This window comes from Centropristis striata, chromosome 14 (assembly GCF_030273125.1).
Source record: "Centropristis striata isolate RG_2023a ecotype Rhode Island chromosome 14, C.striata_1.0, whole genome shotgun sequence".
Classification (NCBI taxonomy): domain Eukaryota; kingdom Metazoa; phylum Chordata; class Actinopteri; order Perciformes; family Serranidae; genus Centropristis; species Centropristis striata.
In genome coordinates, this window is record NC_081530.1 from 17,782,842 (window position 1) to 17,800,280 (window position 17,439).

The 17,439-nt window shown below is 34.6% G+C and overlaps 2 protein-coding genes across 2 annotated transcripts in view; one reads left to right on the plus strand and one right to left on the minus strand.

Annotated features, from left to right (window-relative positions):
* Positions 1–12,201, plus strand: part of LOC131984472 (uncharacterized) — a 49,400-nt gene extending 37,199 nt beyond the window's left edge. Inside the window, exons 36-48 of the mRNA XM_059349294.1 lie at positions 1,187–1,322; positions 1,667–1,786; positions 2,402–2,439; positions 2,564–2,681; positions 3,584–3,702; positions 4,214–4,403; positions 5,710–5,942; positions 7,253–7,403; positions 8,072–8,223; positions 9,307–9,415; positions 9,496–9,735; positions 10,536–10,665; positions 11,648–12,201. Of these exons, the coding sequence (XP_059205277.1) occupies positions 1,187–1,322; positions 1,667–1,786; positions 2,402–2,439; positions 2,564–2,681; positions 3,584–3,702; positions 4,214–4,403; positions 5,710–5,942; positions 7,253–7,403; positions 8,072–8,223; positions 9,307–9,415; positions 9,496–9,735; positions 10,536–10,665; positions 11,648–11,879 (1,968 nt within the window). The 3' untranslated portion in view covers positions 11,880–12,201. The remainder of the gene's footprint in view (positions 1–1,186; positions 1,323–1,666; positions 1,787–2,401; positions 2,440–2,563; positions 2,682–3,583; positions 3,703–4,213; positions 4,404–5,709; positions 5,943–7,252; positions 7,404–8,071; positions 8,224–9,306; positions 9,416–9,495; positions 9,736–10,535; positions 10,666–11,647) is intronic.
* Positions 12,202–13,601: 1,400 nt separating this feature from the next.
* On the minus strand, positions 13,602–17,333 carry LOC131985290 (hepatic lectin-like). The gene is made up of 8 exons (XM_059350339.1): positions 17,288–17,333; positions 16,877–16,933; positions 16,006–16,110; positions 15,420–15,497; positions 15,239–15,260; positions 14,912–15,080; positions 14,337–14,461; positions 13,602–14,250 (listed from the first exon to the last, which is right to left on the minus strand). The coding sequence occupies exons 1-8, from the start codon at positions 17,331–17,333 to the stop codon at positions 14,040–14,042; spliced, it is 813 nt and encodes a 270-aa protein (XP_059206322.1). The 3' UTR covers positions 13,602–14,039.
* Between the last annotated feature and the right edge of the window lie 106 nt (positions 17,334–17,439).

A 17,439-nucleotide genomic window follows, 5' to 3' on the forward strand; every position in this document is an offset into this window, starting at 1 on the left:
TAACCTGATAACCTGACCAGTGTGGACAATATATTATTCAACTTCCCTTTCATGTTTTTATCAGTTCAGGGTGACAAATGTAGAGCTCAGATTAGATCATGAAAACCATGCTTTAACCCATTCAGACCGCCACAAAAAACACCTCTAAAACCTGAGCATTGTGTCAAAACAACCTCCCAAAAGCCTGAGTGTTTTCTGAAAAGCAAAATAATTCAGCCTAAACCATTGGCTTCAACTGTGCATTATTGCCTTTGCCCTAAATTTAAGATTAAAAAGAAAAAAAAAAAAGATAAGATGAGATAAGATATGACTTCATTTATCTCACAGTGGGGAAATTAAGTCATCACAGCCTCTCACACAGATATAGAAGACAGATAAAGAATATAAAAAATAAGACCTATACATATACATACATTCTATACATACATTTCTGCTATTTGGCATTTATTAATAATATATATTTTTGTGTTTGTTTTCCTGAAAGTAAGTGCATTTTACAGATATTGCGCATTTGAGAAAATATATTTTATCATGTTAAATATGTTAAATCAGTTGTTACATCTAGTGCAAAAAAGGTAAAATCTATAAATATCATAAAAAATATGAAGAATTTTCAAAAAATAATAAAAATTGTATTGCTTCCACACGTGTATTACAGTGAGTTGTGATGCATCTCACCGGTTATGTGTCTTAAAAAATAGGAGATCTTTCAAATCATGCAGATGTCTTCAGGTCTTAAAGGTCTATACATACACGCAAATCTAAACAGATTTTTTTGTGAATGTATTTGTGCAAAGTTCCACAATGATTGTGTAGCACCACTCAAAAGAACAAAATAATCGTTTTTTTAAGTGGTGCATTAGCAAAGACGCAATATTTGTTACTAAATCCTGATTTTAAAGTCATTTTTAAACCAAAAACTATAAATATATTCAGCTTCCAGTTTTTCTAATGTGAATATTTGCTGGTTTTCTCAGCCTTTCAGGAGAAACAATTGAACATATTTGAGTTTTGCACAGTTAAAAATGTCACTCTGAGCTCTGAAATTACAATAGACCAAATAATGAATTAAGACAATAATCAGCAGATACACTGATACTGTAGACTACTGTAAGTTGCAGCCGACCTGCATATAAAGGTTGCTTTGTCTCTTTGTACTGACGACACGTCTTCTGTTTCCTCTCAGGTTGCAAAGTGCGACACCTGCGGCCGTGACGGTAAACTGAGGCAGCGGCTCCCCCTGCTGGGAGAAGTCAAACACTTCTGTGACCTGAGATGTCTCCTTCATTTCTGCAATAAAAAGGTCCAGATGGGCAACACAGGTATGCAACGTTGTGCGATGCTTACAACCCTGACACAGAAACAAACCAGACATTTAACAAGATTCCAGCCTACAAATCCAGCCAGATACTCCTCATTGTTTTTAACCCACGTTGGACACTTTTTCTGATTTTGTGGATTTTTTTGTTCCTGTGGTAGGAAAGGCATATGTTGATTTGGTTTACCTGTTACCAAGAAATATCTTTTTCTGAGATGGATTGACCTCCGATCAGCTGTCAGAGCTGTCAGGTTTTGAAGGGATCTTCCTAAAAATTTCCTGTTAATGTTTGTTTTTGACATGAGACTCTCTAACAGCTGCTGCTGACTCTTTGTCTCCTGCCTGCAGTCTCTTCTCCTCCTCGACCTTCAGACACGGTCGACTCCTCCCCCGTCATCGAAAACGTTATCTCACTTGCTGGCGCTTTGGCGATGCGGCCCGGAGCCTCTGATAGCTCTACACAACATGGTACACACACACACACACACACACACACATACACACACACACACACAAACACAGACACACACACACACACACACACACACACACACACACACACACACACACACACACACACACACACCAGAAAAATATAAAAAAATGGGAGGCCAATCTGAAAGTGTCTAAAACCTATGAAGCCTAGAAGTCTATGAGAAAGTGACCGTAGTTGTAACTTGATTTCTTACATCAGTAGAACTTCTCATAATTACTTTATGGTCTCAGTCAACAGGTTCAAGTCTTGATGAGGCTAATTTAGTAAGTTATAGTCCCATTTAGAGTAAAGTAGATGCTCTAACTTTGTGAGCAGCGACGTTGCTCAATGGAGACCGGAGCCAGGTGCAGCCAGATCCGCCCTCTGGGTCAAATATTGTCACTTGTAGCTTCAAGAAAACAACAATTCAACTAAAAACATGTTGCTCACATACTAATGGGAGACGTCATGGTGGCCACATCCACTCCTTTACACAGTCTATGACATGCAAACAAAAACATTATGTAAGCACACACTGTAGAGACTAATATGAAGATGCTTTATGCTGTGGATATTGATGTTTTATTCTGACTCTTATTTCCCTGCAGTCTCTGACCCCGACATTCAAACAAAGGTTGTTGGACATGTAAGTTAACTATAAAACACAGTCTTGCTTATGTTGTTCAAAACTCTCTGAGCACTTTAATTAGCTAAGATATAACCCATTTGTACTATTTATAAAGTTTGAGTTATTGTTGTGTGTTCTTCAGGCCAGTGTTCAGACCGTCCCCACGCAGCTGAAGAACAAGTCCATGCTGTGCACGCCGCTGGTCCACAACAAAGGAGTCTCCTGCACGACACAGACAGTCGACACCCAGACTCAGACAGGTAAAAAAAAACCACATCCAGGACATATCCCACCCCAACAAAATAAGTAGATGAATGGAGAGACAAAGGTAAGATAAAGAGATACTTAAGTAATCTATCAGCTTTGCATCCACTAACACCACTGGGGAGTATTTCATACAGCTTTTTCTCCTGTTTTTGCTTATTTAGGAAGCTTAGTATTGTTGGTAGATTTAGCTGAATCTTATTTTCCAGTTAGTGGTTGACTTTTGTTAGTTGCTTCATATTTTCTGTGGTGTTTACAGGTGCATCTCAATACATTAGAATATGATGGAAAAGTTCATTTCCAGTAGTTCAAGTCAAACAGCCCCAACCAAGTATTGAGTCATATAGATGGACAGACTTTTCAGAGACCAACATTTCCATATTAAACATACTTTTTAAAAATTGGTATTTTGTAACATTCAAATTTTTTGAGACGTTGAATTTAGGTCTTCATTAAATGTAAGCCATAATCATTATAATTAGAAGAAATTAAATAAATGAAGACATGAAATGTTTAATTTTGTGTATAATGGATCTATATAATGTGTTATTTCCACTTTTTGAATTGAATTACTGACATAAATAAGCTTTTCTATGATGTTCTAATGTATTGAGATGCACCTGTGGTTGGTTTATCTCTGTTTATCCATTTACATGTAAATAAATATGATCATTGTTAAACCGAGAGTCCCAGCAGCCATTTTTCTGCTTTACTTTTTGGGTTTACTCTGTATGTTACCTCCTGTGTCCCTTAGACATCAAACTAAGGTTGTAACAGTATGAAATCCTGAACTTTCCCTGCAGTGACTTACAAAAATATGTTCACGTGTGTTAAGTTATGTCGTGGATTGTCTCTGTGTTTTGATTTTGTTTCTCTTTCCTTTTTCTGTTCTATGAAGACAAGACAAAATCTGTCCCCAAATTGGTGGTCCTGCCTGTCCCAGTGCCGGTGTACATTCCTCTGCCTCTGAACATGTACAGCCAGTACACACCGACGCCTCTGGGCCTGCCTCTACCGGTATCTACAACAAGACTTTTTTTTTTTAACAAAATCTTTATTCAAGCTTGACATTATCTGAATATTAAAGTGTCAGAAAATACACAATAAATCACATTGCGGCAAACAAACGTTCAAACTGTAGATGATGGTAACACACAGAGGAAGAAACACACAGGAAAGAAAAAATAAATACCTAAAATTATTCATAATTTACTCAGCAAGGCACCTTGTTGCTCTTGTAATTTAAAATCAGAGCCCATAAATTAAAAATGTATCTAACTTCAGATGGAGCTTTGCAATTATTTTTTCCATCATGTTCACCTCCGTTAACATCTCTTGCCACTGAGACAACAAGCAAGAATTAAATGCTAATATTTTGTGAAATGGTGCTTCGTTAGGTTCCAATTATAATATCGGGTAAATCTGTACTTTTCTGTGCTTGAAGCTTTAACGGGTTAATCTGGTGACACTAAGCAGCACAACGTCCAGATGCAACAGATTTTACACGCTCTGTCTCTCCCTGTCACAGCTTCCCGTGCCCGTGTTTCTTCCCGAACCGACGGTGAAATCCATGAAGGAAACAGTCGAGCTGGAGCTGCTGCAGGGAGAAGCTGGTTTAAAGTCTGAGGTGAAGAAAGCGAGGCGAGGCGAGACGAGGAAGAGAGACGACAGAGTGACAACAGGAGAGGCACAAAGAGAAGAAAGTTACGCTCTAAAGGGTGAGACGCTGGATGACCATGAAGAGAACTGACGAAACTTTTTTTGGACCAGAGAGCTTATTGTTCCAGCTCTTATTTACTCCTTGTGTTTGTCAAACGAGGCTGATTGAAAGTTAATGGTTGCAAAAACTTATTTTAGTGCAACAGAGGACTGTGAGTCTTTTATGTTATTTTAGATATACATACAGTACGATATAAAAGTTGCACAAATGTGATTTTATTGCAGTGAGCTTAGAGCTCATTAGCATCAGCTGTCCTAATTTAACATACAATAGTAAACAGGAAAGAAAATATGAATCTTTGCATCACATTATCACAACCAGGCAAGAAAATGAAAATTATCTTGGTTAAATAGACCAAAGACCAAAGTAGTATTTTTATTTTATTTTATTATTATTTTTAGATCATTTTATCCAAACAACGCCTCCTTTTTAAAAATATTTTGTTGCAGTTTCTTGTCATCTGTCTTGTTTTTTGTTTTGTAACCTTTTAACCTGAATGAAATGCTGTGAAATAGGATTTATAATCATTATTTTAATACTGCTTCACACATTCACATACAACTAATTTCCCCACCATTTTTTAAAATTATGTTTTATCCTTTTTTATTTTTTATTTGTTTCTCTGCTTACATAACAAGAATTACTTAAAGTTTAAAATGTATTAATTTCATTTAATCATTTTTTTAATGTATTAAATTGCCTATAAATAAATAGGTAAATTACCTAAAAACCATATAGATGAAAAAACATAATAAAATTCCCTGATCCTTATCCCCCTGCCCCTTCTATTTTTTATATATATATACATTTTTTTAGCTGGATTATTATGTTTATTTAATTTCATGTTTTCCACCATAGGTTTTGCTTACAGTTTTCTCCAGCAATTATATGTAGCACCTATAACATCTTGACTAACATGAAACATGAATGCATTCAGTACTCAAGACATTCATATCACATTAATTTATGGATAAAGAAAGAGATAAGAGATACGATATAACTTTATTTATCCCGCAGTGGGGAAATTTAGGCATCACAGCAGCTCAAGATACAGACACATAGATATAGAAGACAGAAGAAAGAATATAAAAAATAAGACATATACTTACATTCTATACACATTATATACAAAGGCCAAACCTATTCTTTTTTTATATATATTTAAAATAATTGTGTGAATGTGATAATTTATTGTGATGAATAGATGATAGATTTATAGGTTATCCTTCTTTCTGGTTTGATCTGGAAGCAAAAGCATTGAAGCTCTTCAGGTCTGTAATTTTTATCATTTTCATCTCTTTCAGACTGCAGCGATGACTTGGATTCAAATCATCAGGAGACTTTCAGCAACCAGGACGACTCTGATGTCAGCTCTGCGTCACACAGTCGACTGCACACCCATGAAAATCCACCACCTCTGTTTTTAGAGATAATTGGGTCTGCTGAGCCTCAACCTGACCTCCTTCCTCCTCCTCCTGCTGCACCGGCTCCTCCGCTATCTAAACAAACCTTTGGAAAAATCCACAACAAGAACAAGGTAACAAACCCCACACTGCAAATTATTTGGTTCTTACCAAGATAAAAAAACAACTTTGATTTAGAAGTGTTAGATAATTTATCTTGTTTTAAGAGTTAATTTCTTTATTCATTTTAAGTGTTCAACATGCTTATTTCTAGATTTAACAATCTTATTTCAAGAAATATTGTCAAGTGAAATTATCCGTCCATGCAGCAAGATAATTTCCCTCAGATTTAGTGTTTTTATCTTGTTTTCAGACACCCCCTTTTTGCATTTAAATGTCAATAAGCAATTTAGAAAGTATAAAAAATGACACTCAGTTGCAAAACCAGTGTTTCTCACAGGATTTTCCAAGACTATGATGGGGGGACCCAAACAAAGTAGGGGGGTCCGGTTGCTTGCTCCCCTGGAGAAAATTTTTGCCCTAAAAGCCTAAATTTGATGCCTCTCGCATGTTCTAATGCCATTATTCCATCTTGATCATTGCATCTTTTAATGAATTATTGGAAAGGAGAATAAGGGTTCTTTTATGTTTTATTCAAGGCGTTATATTTTGACAGTCTTCTCTAAATTCTGTGGTGGATTCTGTTAACACATCCATGTGCTCTTATTTTGAAAGCTATATGTGTTTGCTTTTATTTTGAAGGCTGGTCTAACTCATTCTTACCGTACGTGGAGGCTGACTGACCGCAGTGTGCTTCGTTCTCTTTCAGTAACGTTAGCTAGCCTTTAACAGGCAGTCTAACCCATATACAATCTATGGTCAAACCTCACTCAGAAACTGGAGAAATGCTAACAGAGTGCTCATGCTGTTACGGTTGTTATGACAACTCCATTTGCCCGTCCCCACGGCGAGACAGCGATGTGGTCACTGCTACAGAATTTGAAAAATAAAACAATCCCCTATTCTGAAGTAGCAGCGGGCATCATTTATAATGACTGTAGAAGCTAAGCCAATGCTTTAAGCCACTGAGGCATTTCAACAGGAAAACTAATTGACACGCTTTGACTTTGCCATGAATGATGAATGAGAGTCCAGTTGCTTTTCAGTTAAGATGCAAAACAGGTCAGTTTATTTAACATCTCATGCTTTAATAACACTTTCTCTCTTTTCCTCTTCCGGTTGGAAAACACCTGACGAGCCCCCAAAAGGTTCCCACACTATAGGCTGACCCACCAATCACAATCAGACCATGACACACACAACAATTAACATCAAATCTGCTCTTACAATGAATATATAGCGGAAACCCTGAACCAGCTGAGAGTTTAGAAGCTGCAGTCTCTTCTGTCTGTGGTGTAACCGTGTCTCTCCTCTCTGTTAAAAGCGCCGTAAGCTGCATCAGTCGTCCACAGCGGCTAAAGAGGGAAAGTTGACGTCCAGGACGCACGGCGAGCTGCAGAGTCGATGCGGCATCGACGCCTGGAAGAGATGGATCCAGTGGAGGAACTCACACTCCAAGCTGGACCTTGATTCTCGTATGTTTTTATGGATTTCTTGAAATGTATTGTTTTCTTGCAACAAAGAGCACACAGAATATATCAGACCCCCAACAAAATAATTAAATGGACAGATACTTACATTAAAATCAATGTACAGCAAATTCAGATAATGCAGGTTACATTTCCTGTTACACTGTACTGGTGACAACTTGAGTTTCATTAACATATATCAGACAATAGATTTTTTTTTCTATTTAATAAAAGCAAAGGGAAAAAAAGTAATAACAATAATATAATTTTTTTTAAAACATAAAAAATAGTATTTTATTTTATTGTATTTAAACATATTTTTTCAAATTTTATTAAATAAAATTAATTTGATTTTTTTCTAACATTTTGGATTTGGAGCAGATTAAACAGTCAAGAAAAACATTTTTTTTTTCTTCAATTTTTTAATTTCATTATTTACTTATCTTTTCTCCCTGACTTTTGATGTTTAGCACGGGAATAGCACATACATGAAGAAAGATGTATATATTTATTAATAAAAGCAAAGGAAAAAGAGAAAAAAGTAATAATAGTAATACAAAATTTGGAAGAAAAAAAAGTAGACTAAGACTAATAGAATAGAAAGAAATGTATCTAATAAATGTTTTCATATTTTGCTGTTTCACACTCACGTCCTGACTCTTTTCTTCCGTCAGCTCGTGCTGAGACGTTAAACGAGGACGTTCTTCGCTGCTCTGCGGTCGAGCTGAACAACAGCCTCTGTTGTTTCATCACGGAGGTGAAACGACCCGACGGAGAGCCGTACTCCCCCGACAGCCTGTTCTACCTCTGCCTCGGCATCCAGCAGGCAAGATGAGCGGCTGAACACACCGAAGGGTGCAACGGTGCACAAAAATCAAGGCTTATTCAATAATAATAATAATAGTTATTAATATTAATACTAATACTTAATTCTTTTGCAGGTTCTATGAACATTGTGACACTAAATAATAATTTTCCAAAATCCAATTATCTGTTTTGAAGAAACTAAATAAATGCATAAAAAGAAATATTAAAATAAAAGAAATCATAAAAATATGATTTTTAAATATTATTATTATTATTATAACAAAAATAATCATACTTAATTATTTTGCAGGTTAATTTAAATATATTATTATTATTGTTATTATTATTATTGTTATTATTATTATAATAATTATTCTTATTATTACCATTATTATTATTATTATTATTATTATTACAAAAAATAATAGTACAATATTTTTGCAGGATCTTTGAACAAAGTGACACTAAATAATAATTTTCCAAAATCCAATTCACTGTTTTTTAAAAACCTTAATAAATGCATAAATATGTAAGAGAAATAAATAAAATTGAGAAATAAAGGCAAGTCCTAATAATAATAATCATAAATGAAAAAAATAAAATAAGAAATGTAATTATTAATAAAAATACTTAATTATTTTGCAGGTTCTGTGAACATTGTGACACTAAATTATGACTTTCCAAAATTGAAAAAAACTAAATAAATGCACTCAAAAAATATATATCATAGATAAATAATAAAACTATTAAAATGTATTCAAATGCATTATTGTTATTATTATTATTATTATTATTATTATTATTATTATTATTATTATTATTAACAAATCATCATAATAATAGTCATACTTATATACTTATTATTTTTCAGGTTCTATGAACATTGTGACACTAAATAATCTATTTCCAAAATCCAATTCTCTGTTTTGCAGAGAAGTCTGATTGTAGTTGCAGCTCTGCAGCAGCAGCAGCAGCAGCGCCCTCTGCTGGCAGCTTTCATACTCTGCAGAGGTTACACCTTCAGAAATCATTTGGGACAGCAGTGCATGTTGTCACAGTTTCTGTTGATTTGTCTGACTGTTACTCTGTCGTTTCTCTTCAGTTCCTGTTTGAGAACGGCCGTTTGGAAAACATATTCAGTGATCTGATCTACAGCAAGTTCTCCACACACATCACCAAAATCCTGAAAGGTTTCAAACCGTCAGCCGGTGGTGAGTCTCCGTGTCTGTTTTCTGAACAGCTCAGAGTGATTGATCAGATGTCTGACAGGTCCCTCTTCTTCTCTCTGCAGGCTCCTGTGTGGAGGAAGAGTTTCTGTGGGACTGTAAACAGCTGGGGGCGTACTCCCCCATCATCCTCGTCAACACGCTGCTCTTCTTCTGCTGCAAACACTTTGGTTTCACCACGGTGGAGCAGCACCGCCGGCTGTCCTTCGCACACGTCGCCTGCTGCACCAAAACTAACCCGAACAACTCCAAGACCACCTTCCTGCGTTTCTACCACCCAATGTCCATAAACAAGGGCGAGTCAGGTACCAATATGGCAGAGAGTCAAGATGAAATACCTGATTATGTTATAATTAGGGCCGGGACTTTAACGCATAATTAAGATGAATTAATTACACAAAAATGAACGTGTTAAAAAATTGCTGCATTTTAATCACACTTATTTTTGCACCGCGGAACGTTTCTCACTGGATGAGTTTCAGGCGAACCGATTATACTGGAGCACCAAACTAGCGTTCGTCAGTTCAGACAACAACAAACCACAGTGAACATGAAGGAAGAAGCTGATGAGACGCCGTGGATGATGGGACATTTTGTTACAAAAAACCAACGGATGGAAGCGTCGAAAAATTGCACTGGTCTGTTGGACTTGAGCAAAAATAAACAATATTTTTGTTGCTTAAGCTTATATATTCAGTCATTATTCAATGGTATACTAAAAATCCATGTGAAAAAAATTACTTCTCACTGTTCTCAGGTCAAATATTTATATGCGATTAAAATGCGATTAATTTTGATTAATTAATTACAAAGCCTCTAATTAATTAGATTAATTTTTTTTATCGAGTCCCGGCCCTAGTTATAATAAAATTAATTTGCCATATTTAAACACCTGTAGTGTAGTTACAGGAAACAGGTTTGCAGAAATAACTAAAAAAGAGGGAAATCTATCAAATTCACGGAAAATATGATAAGATGAGATATTGCTCTATTATCATTATCATTATAAACATTAATAATAATAAATGTTCTGTTGTTTTGTAATAGTTTTTTATTCATCTATATTTTTATTTATCTTATTTTCTTGTGTCCGTGTGTGTGTCAGATGCAGACGGCGTTCCTGCTAAGAAGCGTAAGAAAACTGAGGGTAAAGAGGATTTCCTGGAGATGATGGAGAACACGGAGAACCCTCTGTGCTGTCCAGTCCGACTCTACGAGTTCTACCTCTCCAAGTGGTTTGTAGCTTTATTTGTTATTGTTATTATTATTATTATTATTTGATCAATGTTACAAATACTGATCGAATCAGCTTTAAAGAAGATCATTTTTATATAAACAACACCTCCTTTATTAATGTTTTGTAGCAGTTTCTTCATCTTGTTTTTTTATTTAGTTACCTTTCAACCTGAATGAAATGCTGTAAAAAATTTTGTATTATTATTTATCCTTTTTTATATAAATGTTTTATTTGTTTCTCTGCTTATATAACAATCTATAATTCAAGTTTAGTTAAAAATGTATTTTTTTAATCTAATTAGGTAAATTATCTATAAACCATATAAAGACATGATAAAATTCCCTGATCCTTATCCCACTGACCCACCTATTTTTTTGTATAATTATTTATCCTATATATATATATATATATATATATATAATATTTTATATAAAAAATGTATATAAAAATTGTGAATATGATTGTAGATGTTGATTAGACTGAAATAAAATCTAGGTTAACTTTTTAAAATTAAATTATAAACGTATTATCATAAATATTTATTTATCTTTCTTTAGTTGTTTCTCTGTTTACATTTCAAAAAACAGAAAAGTACTTCAAGTTGAGATAAAAATGTATTAATATGATTTAATTTAATGTAATCTATTTGGTTGAATTATCTATAAACCATATAGATTAAAAAAATAAAAAATGTAAAAAATAATAAGAAACATTGTGAATATGATTGTAAAAGTTTAAGAAACTAAACTAAAATCTAAAAAAAGACAAACAATCAGACACAGGGATAAGAAATTAACATCAATTAATATTATTTCGATTATTTAGATTATAAAAACTGTTTATAATACCAAACAAATCCAGTGAACTGCATCAACTTTAGTATTTTTACTTTTTAAGTTTCTGTCTGAAATCAGTCTGAAAGTTTCTTACGTAACGTCACAGAGAACTTCACATTTATACATTTTCTGTCTTCCCTCCAGCCCTGAGTCGGTGAGGCGGCGCTCCGACCTGTTCTACCTCCGTCCAGACGTCAGCTGTGTTTCCAGCAGCCCGCTGTGGTTCTCCTCCGCCCCGATGGACGCCGGGGACGTGGAGGCCGCGCTCGTACGAAGCCTCGCCGTCCGAGAACTGCAGGAGGGAGACGGAGGAGACGGAGGAGGTGCGGAGCGGCAGACGTCACCGCTCGGACCAGATGAGGAGGATTCAGAGTGATGAAGGGAAGTTTACAAATTACTTTTTTTCCCCTTTTGGACAACTTTGTTTTCATTTTATATCAAGTGGCATTAAAAAAAAAGGACAGAAAAACTCATCAAACTGAAAACACATTTTGTGATTTATCTCTCTGCATAAACCTTGAGTAAACTCGGACCGTTGCTCCGTTTAGCTGCTGTTTTGTTGTTCAACTATAAAAGAAAAAAGACGTTTTATTGCTGATTTATACCGTTTGTTGACTCTGTGTCACAGATAATGTTGCTGCTTTTTCAGCTGTGACTGGAGATTCATTTTTATTTTCAAATAATAAAAATACTGAAAAGGAATCTTTCTCTTTTGTTTATTTTACTTTGCATGACCTCATTCATATCTGTCTTCATGTTGCAAGGAAATACTATTAATATAGTTTATGAAGTTAGAAAACAAACACAAAAAGACACTTTATGGATGAAAATGCTTTAATGGTTTTACAACTGTTGTAGCAAAAATAAGGAAGTTCAGTAAAAAGCTGGTTTATTCTGCAAAATCACTCCCTGTCTGCTCCTGAGTTTTCTCATGCTAATTCTACTTCATGACATCTCAAAGGCAAAAATTACATTTTACCTCACTGCATTTATTTAACAACTTTAGTTACAAGCAACTTAACACAAACTGCGCAGGAAATGTTGCTTACTGTTTGTAAAAATACAACAATACCAATGTAAAGTTAAAGAAAAACCTTTGTCCACTTGGTATTTTGCCTCACTATATTAAGGATTGTTTTGGCACTGTCTCTGCTATTTTCATGGCTTTGTCCCCAAAAAATGACACCCCAAAACGTCCCTAACACAGAAAAAAATTAAAAGAAAAGAGAAAAAATAGGCAGTGGTCAGAATATCAACAGATAGAGACACCACCACACACTTTAAGTAGGTCTTAAGTGATAATAATAATAATAATAATAATAATAATAATAATAATAATAATAATAATCTTCATTTGGATAGAATCTTACATATATGAAATACAGCTCTAAAATAAAACATAAAAATGTTAAAAACATATTTAAAGCATACAGTTAAAAAATATAGATAATAAAAAGTGCAACAGAGCAACTTAATAAGTACCTAACAATTGTGTGTGTTGGGTCCATATGTACTCTTTGTTTTTGTTTTTTTTGCTCTGAAGCCTCTAAAAGAGTAACTGTCCCGATGAACACTAATTCACAGCCTGGTCTTGTCTAATTGAAACTCATTCCACAATAATTCCCCCCGGAGAGTCTTTTCACAGGTCAACCTCACATTAAGTTGAGTCCAGTATAAAACGGGCTCGGACACTGACAGCCCAACTCCACAAACTGCAAGTTAAACTGTATCTTAAAATCATAATGCAATCATTGTCACATAAAAGTGTAAAACAAATACATAAAATAAAATCAGCATTAAGAAGTACAGCAGAGAGAAAATGCAAAGCTATTTAAATGCTCCTGTAAAAGATATGTTCTATGCTTTATTGTGAAAATATCTAGCGAGCTGGACGATTTTCTTCCTGCTGCTGCTGGGAACGTGCAGGAGGAACTATTTTTAAATGAGTGTAAAATTATGCATTGTATGCCTTTTTTTTATATATGATTTTTTTCATTTATAAAAACATTAAAAGCCTACAAAATATGATGCCTTGTTTAAACATCAGTGGACTGACTGAAATGTTCTTTCTTGTAACATTTCTCCCTACTTTATTCTTTTTTTTCTTTTTTTTTACAAACCAGCAAATTGGCAAATTTGGCAAATCTGTCAGTGACAGAATAATAAAGCATATTCATATAATCCTGCTTTGTCATAACTGCATCAGATACAACAGTCAGGGGGCATTGTTATGTAGTTAGTTGATTACATTTTATACTGAAAGTAATTTTTTTTTATGATTATAATTTTACTAAAGTACCAATCAAGTATCAACCAAGTCAGGGCTTCTACTTGTGACAGAGTATCTTTTCAGTGTGCTGTTAGATCTTTTACTTCCTCCTCCGCTGGTTATCTGTTACCATCTCTTCATTTATTGTTCAGCACATTCAAAAAAACTGCATTTTAATGGTAGGAGGAAGTTTTTTTTTCTTTTTCTTTTTTTAAAAAGCATTAAAAGCAGCATTGTTTAACATTCTGCATCCTGAACTGAGCTTGTTTAAGTTGTTAGTGAAACACATTTCAATCCAGTTACAGTTGTTTGTGTTTGTTGTTTCTCACAGATATATCTGTGAGGCACTTTGCAGGTTTTGTCAAACCAACACTTCAGGTCTGTAGCTCCGAATTTCTCTCCCATCCTCACACAGTCCTCTCCGTCACGATCTTCTTCTTTCCAGTTGTCTGGCTGACGCGAGCTCCAAAAAGTAAAACTGAGATATTTGGGACAGAAAGAACTGGTTCAATAAAACTGGTAACCTGATTTTGGAGACTGACAAAGAACAGTGTTTAGTCAGACCTCTGGTCCAGTGGTGATCCGTCCGCCCACAGCCATCTGCCCTCTGTCTCTGAGTCCGTCAGTCCGATCCAGAACTTGTCTTCAGGTAAGTTCATTTTTTCTCTCAGTCTCAGCTCCAGGAACGTCTGGACAGGAGAGAAACACGTATGTAACTTAACATTTCTGTGCTGAATAACCGTGTTAGTTTAGTTCAGGGAACATAATAATAATAATAATAATAATAATAATAGTAACAGTAATAATAGTAATAATAATAATATTGATAATAATACGCATTTATTTGTACAGCACTTTTCATAAAAACATGCAGCTCATAGAGCTTTACATTAAAATGCAGAGAAAACAAGAATAAAATAATTCAAAACAGGAGATACAGAATATATGTAAATATTTTATTTTTTATTCAATTTTCCTCTTATTATACACAGTATATATATATACTGATGTGTTTTTAAGAGTCTGCCTCTTTTATGTCTTGAAGGCTCCTCCACAGTTTGGGAGCAGAACTGAAAAGGCAGCATCTGGTTTTGAAAATCTAGAAAGCTGAAAGCAGCAGAAGCTTCAATATGTTTTACCTGCTCGGCTTCGCTGTCGATCTTCACCAGATCTCCTCTGTAACTTCTACATTGATCTCTGCTCTGCTCCCAGGTTAAAACAGTGTTGGAGAAATAATAACAGTTTCCTCTGTGTTGCTCCCAGCATTTCTCCAAGTTAGGACACTCTATAAAGGGATCACAGTGAAAACTTCAGTCAGGTCCAACTAATGACTGCTTCAGTCTAGAACTTTTAAGTAAAAAGACTGAATTAGAGAGAGGCAACCGTTTTTACTTCACAGATAAAGTACACGACCACTGAGCACTTTAATAAGAGATTTAAATCCAATTTAGAAATCCATCACTTACCTGCTGCTGCTCTGCCTGTTGACTGCAAAATATTGTAGGCTTTTACTTCACATTCTTTTTCTGATATGGAAGAAGATTTAAAAAAAAAGATGTAACTTTCATCAGTATTAATCTGAATTAAACTGAGTTGAATCCAAAATGTGACACATATTAAAGTGACTGTGCAGCCGACAAAGTTTACCTGTGAGATTTCTTTTCACAGCGTCAAGCTCATCTGTCAGCTTCTGGAACCTTTCGATGATTTGAAAGTTTCTATAGGCTGATTAAAAAAGAAGAAAGTGTATATTTTTAGAACAGGATAATCATTTCAATATTAACCTGAAGTAAAGTTTATTAATATGCAGAGCTGTAGATAAGGAAAGCATAACATGAGAAGTAAAAGTAATGTTTAGTTGTTGTGTTGCACATTTTTCTGTCAATGTAAAAACAAAAAACCCACCGAGGTAATCACAAAGCTTCCAGTTCTGCTCTTTAAAGAATTTTATGAATCTGAATTAAGGCGAGATACTTACAGGCAAGAACATGTTTCTTTTTTTCATGCACTGGTCAATTTTGAGGTTTTGGGCTATTTTTCTCCCCTAACATGTCTTCATTCAGAATAGTGGTAAGAAAACATCTAAATCAAACATATAATTATATGTTTGATTTAGATTTTAGATTTTTGATTGTTTGATTATATCAAAATATAAAAAATATATTGTTTTAATGTAAATAAAAAACTGGTGAAGTTTCACTGTGATATCTGTAAGTTAAAAAAAACAACTCACCTGTAGTGATGACGTAGGCTACGAGGAGAACACCCAGAGCAACCAGTGCCACTTTCTCTAATGTGGCTGAACATCGTCCATTTGACTCCTTTTGCTTTCGGGAACCTGCAGAGGAGACAGAAAGTGTGTTTTCATGCTTTAAAGTAACTGATACAGTCGTCGAAAATTGTGAATGTAAGAGGTAAAATTGTGTATGTGAAGAAAAAATAATAATACAATTCTTAGGAACTTTTGAAGACACTTTGTGTTTCCTAAAGAGCCCTTTGAGTTGCTTGTCATGTTGCTCATACTGTGACTTTACGTTATTCATCATCTCATCACAGACAGGAAGATGAGTACTCACATTGTGACAAACTTACAGAGAAATGATGTTAATATTTACCCAGAAAGAAACAGGAAAAATGTGACTTGACACTTTATTTACGTATGTGTTGTTTCTTCACAGTCAGTTCCTTATTTAGCTCTTGACCTTATCTTATTCTTCACTAGAATTTTTACAGTCAATAAGTCCTCCGTTCATTCAGTGATTGTGGGTTTTTCTCTTTGCAGTTTAAAAACAGTTTAAAAGTACGAACATTACAATAGAGGAACATGTTACCATGTCATGTTTTATTCTGATGAGTGTTCAGTTTACCAGTATGGAAAATAATACCAGAATAATACAGTCAGACAGAAAAAGTTTGGGAAACAAGCAAAACTCCCCACTCAGTGATCCTAAAATGTTTGTTATTTGCGAGTAAAATACATGACAGATATTGTGAAGGTGTTTCTTATGAAGATAGATAGATAGATAGATAGATAGATAGATAGATAGATAGATAGATAGATAGATAGATAGATAGATAGAGAGATAATCATATTTAGGACTCACCATGAGCTCGTCCTCTCTCAGAGTTAAGAACCTTAGCTTCAGACATGGAAGCATTCACTGTGACACAAAACACGACTTATATTATTCTAATATATCTTGTCATCTTAAAAGATGCTAAAATCACATTGTCATTTAGTTTTTAAGATTTTACATTAAATGTTTTGTCCGTTACGGAGACTTATTTCCTTTATGTCCTTAAAAAAGTGATCCATGCTGTGATTTCAGCAAAAACTGAAACTAAATAAATATGTGACAAAATACAGATAAAGTGTGACATCAAACTTTCATTTTTTTCACTTAAATGTTTGACAAACAAAAGAATGATATTGTGAAGGAAGGAAGATAGATAGATAGATAGATGGATAGATGGATAGATGGATAGATAGATAGATAATCATATTTATGACTCACCATGAGCTCGTCCTCTCTCAGAGTTAAGAACTTCAGCTTCAGACATGTTGACGTTGTGTTTCTTGGTGAGTTTAAAAGGGAACTGAATAAGTGAGTGAGTAAAAAACAAACAAACTTCCTGTCGGGCTTGAAGGTGGGGAGGGCCAACAACT

Coding starts and splice junctions, on each gene's coding strand:
- LOC131985290 (XM_059350339.1), bottom strand. CDS start 17,333: ATGTCTGAAGCTGAAGTTCTTAACTCTGAGAGAGGACGAGCTCATG. Junction 14,462..14,911: donor TCGACAGCGAAGCCGAGCAG/GTAAAACATATT, acceptor TCTCCTGTCCAG/ACGTTCCTGGAGCTGAGACT. Junction 14,251..14,336: donor GGATCACCACTGGACCAGAG/GTCTGACTAAAC, acceptor CAAATATCTCAG/TTTTACTTTTTGGAGCTCGC.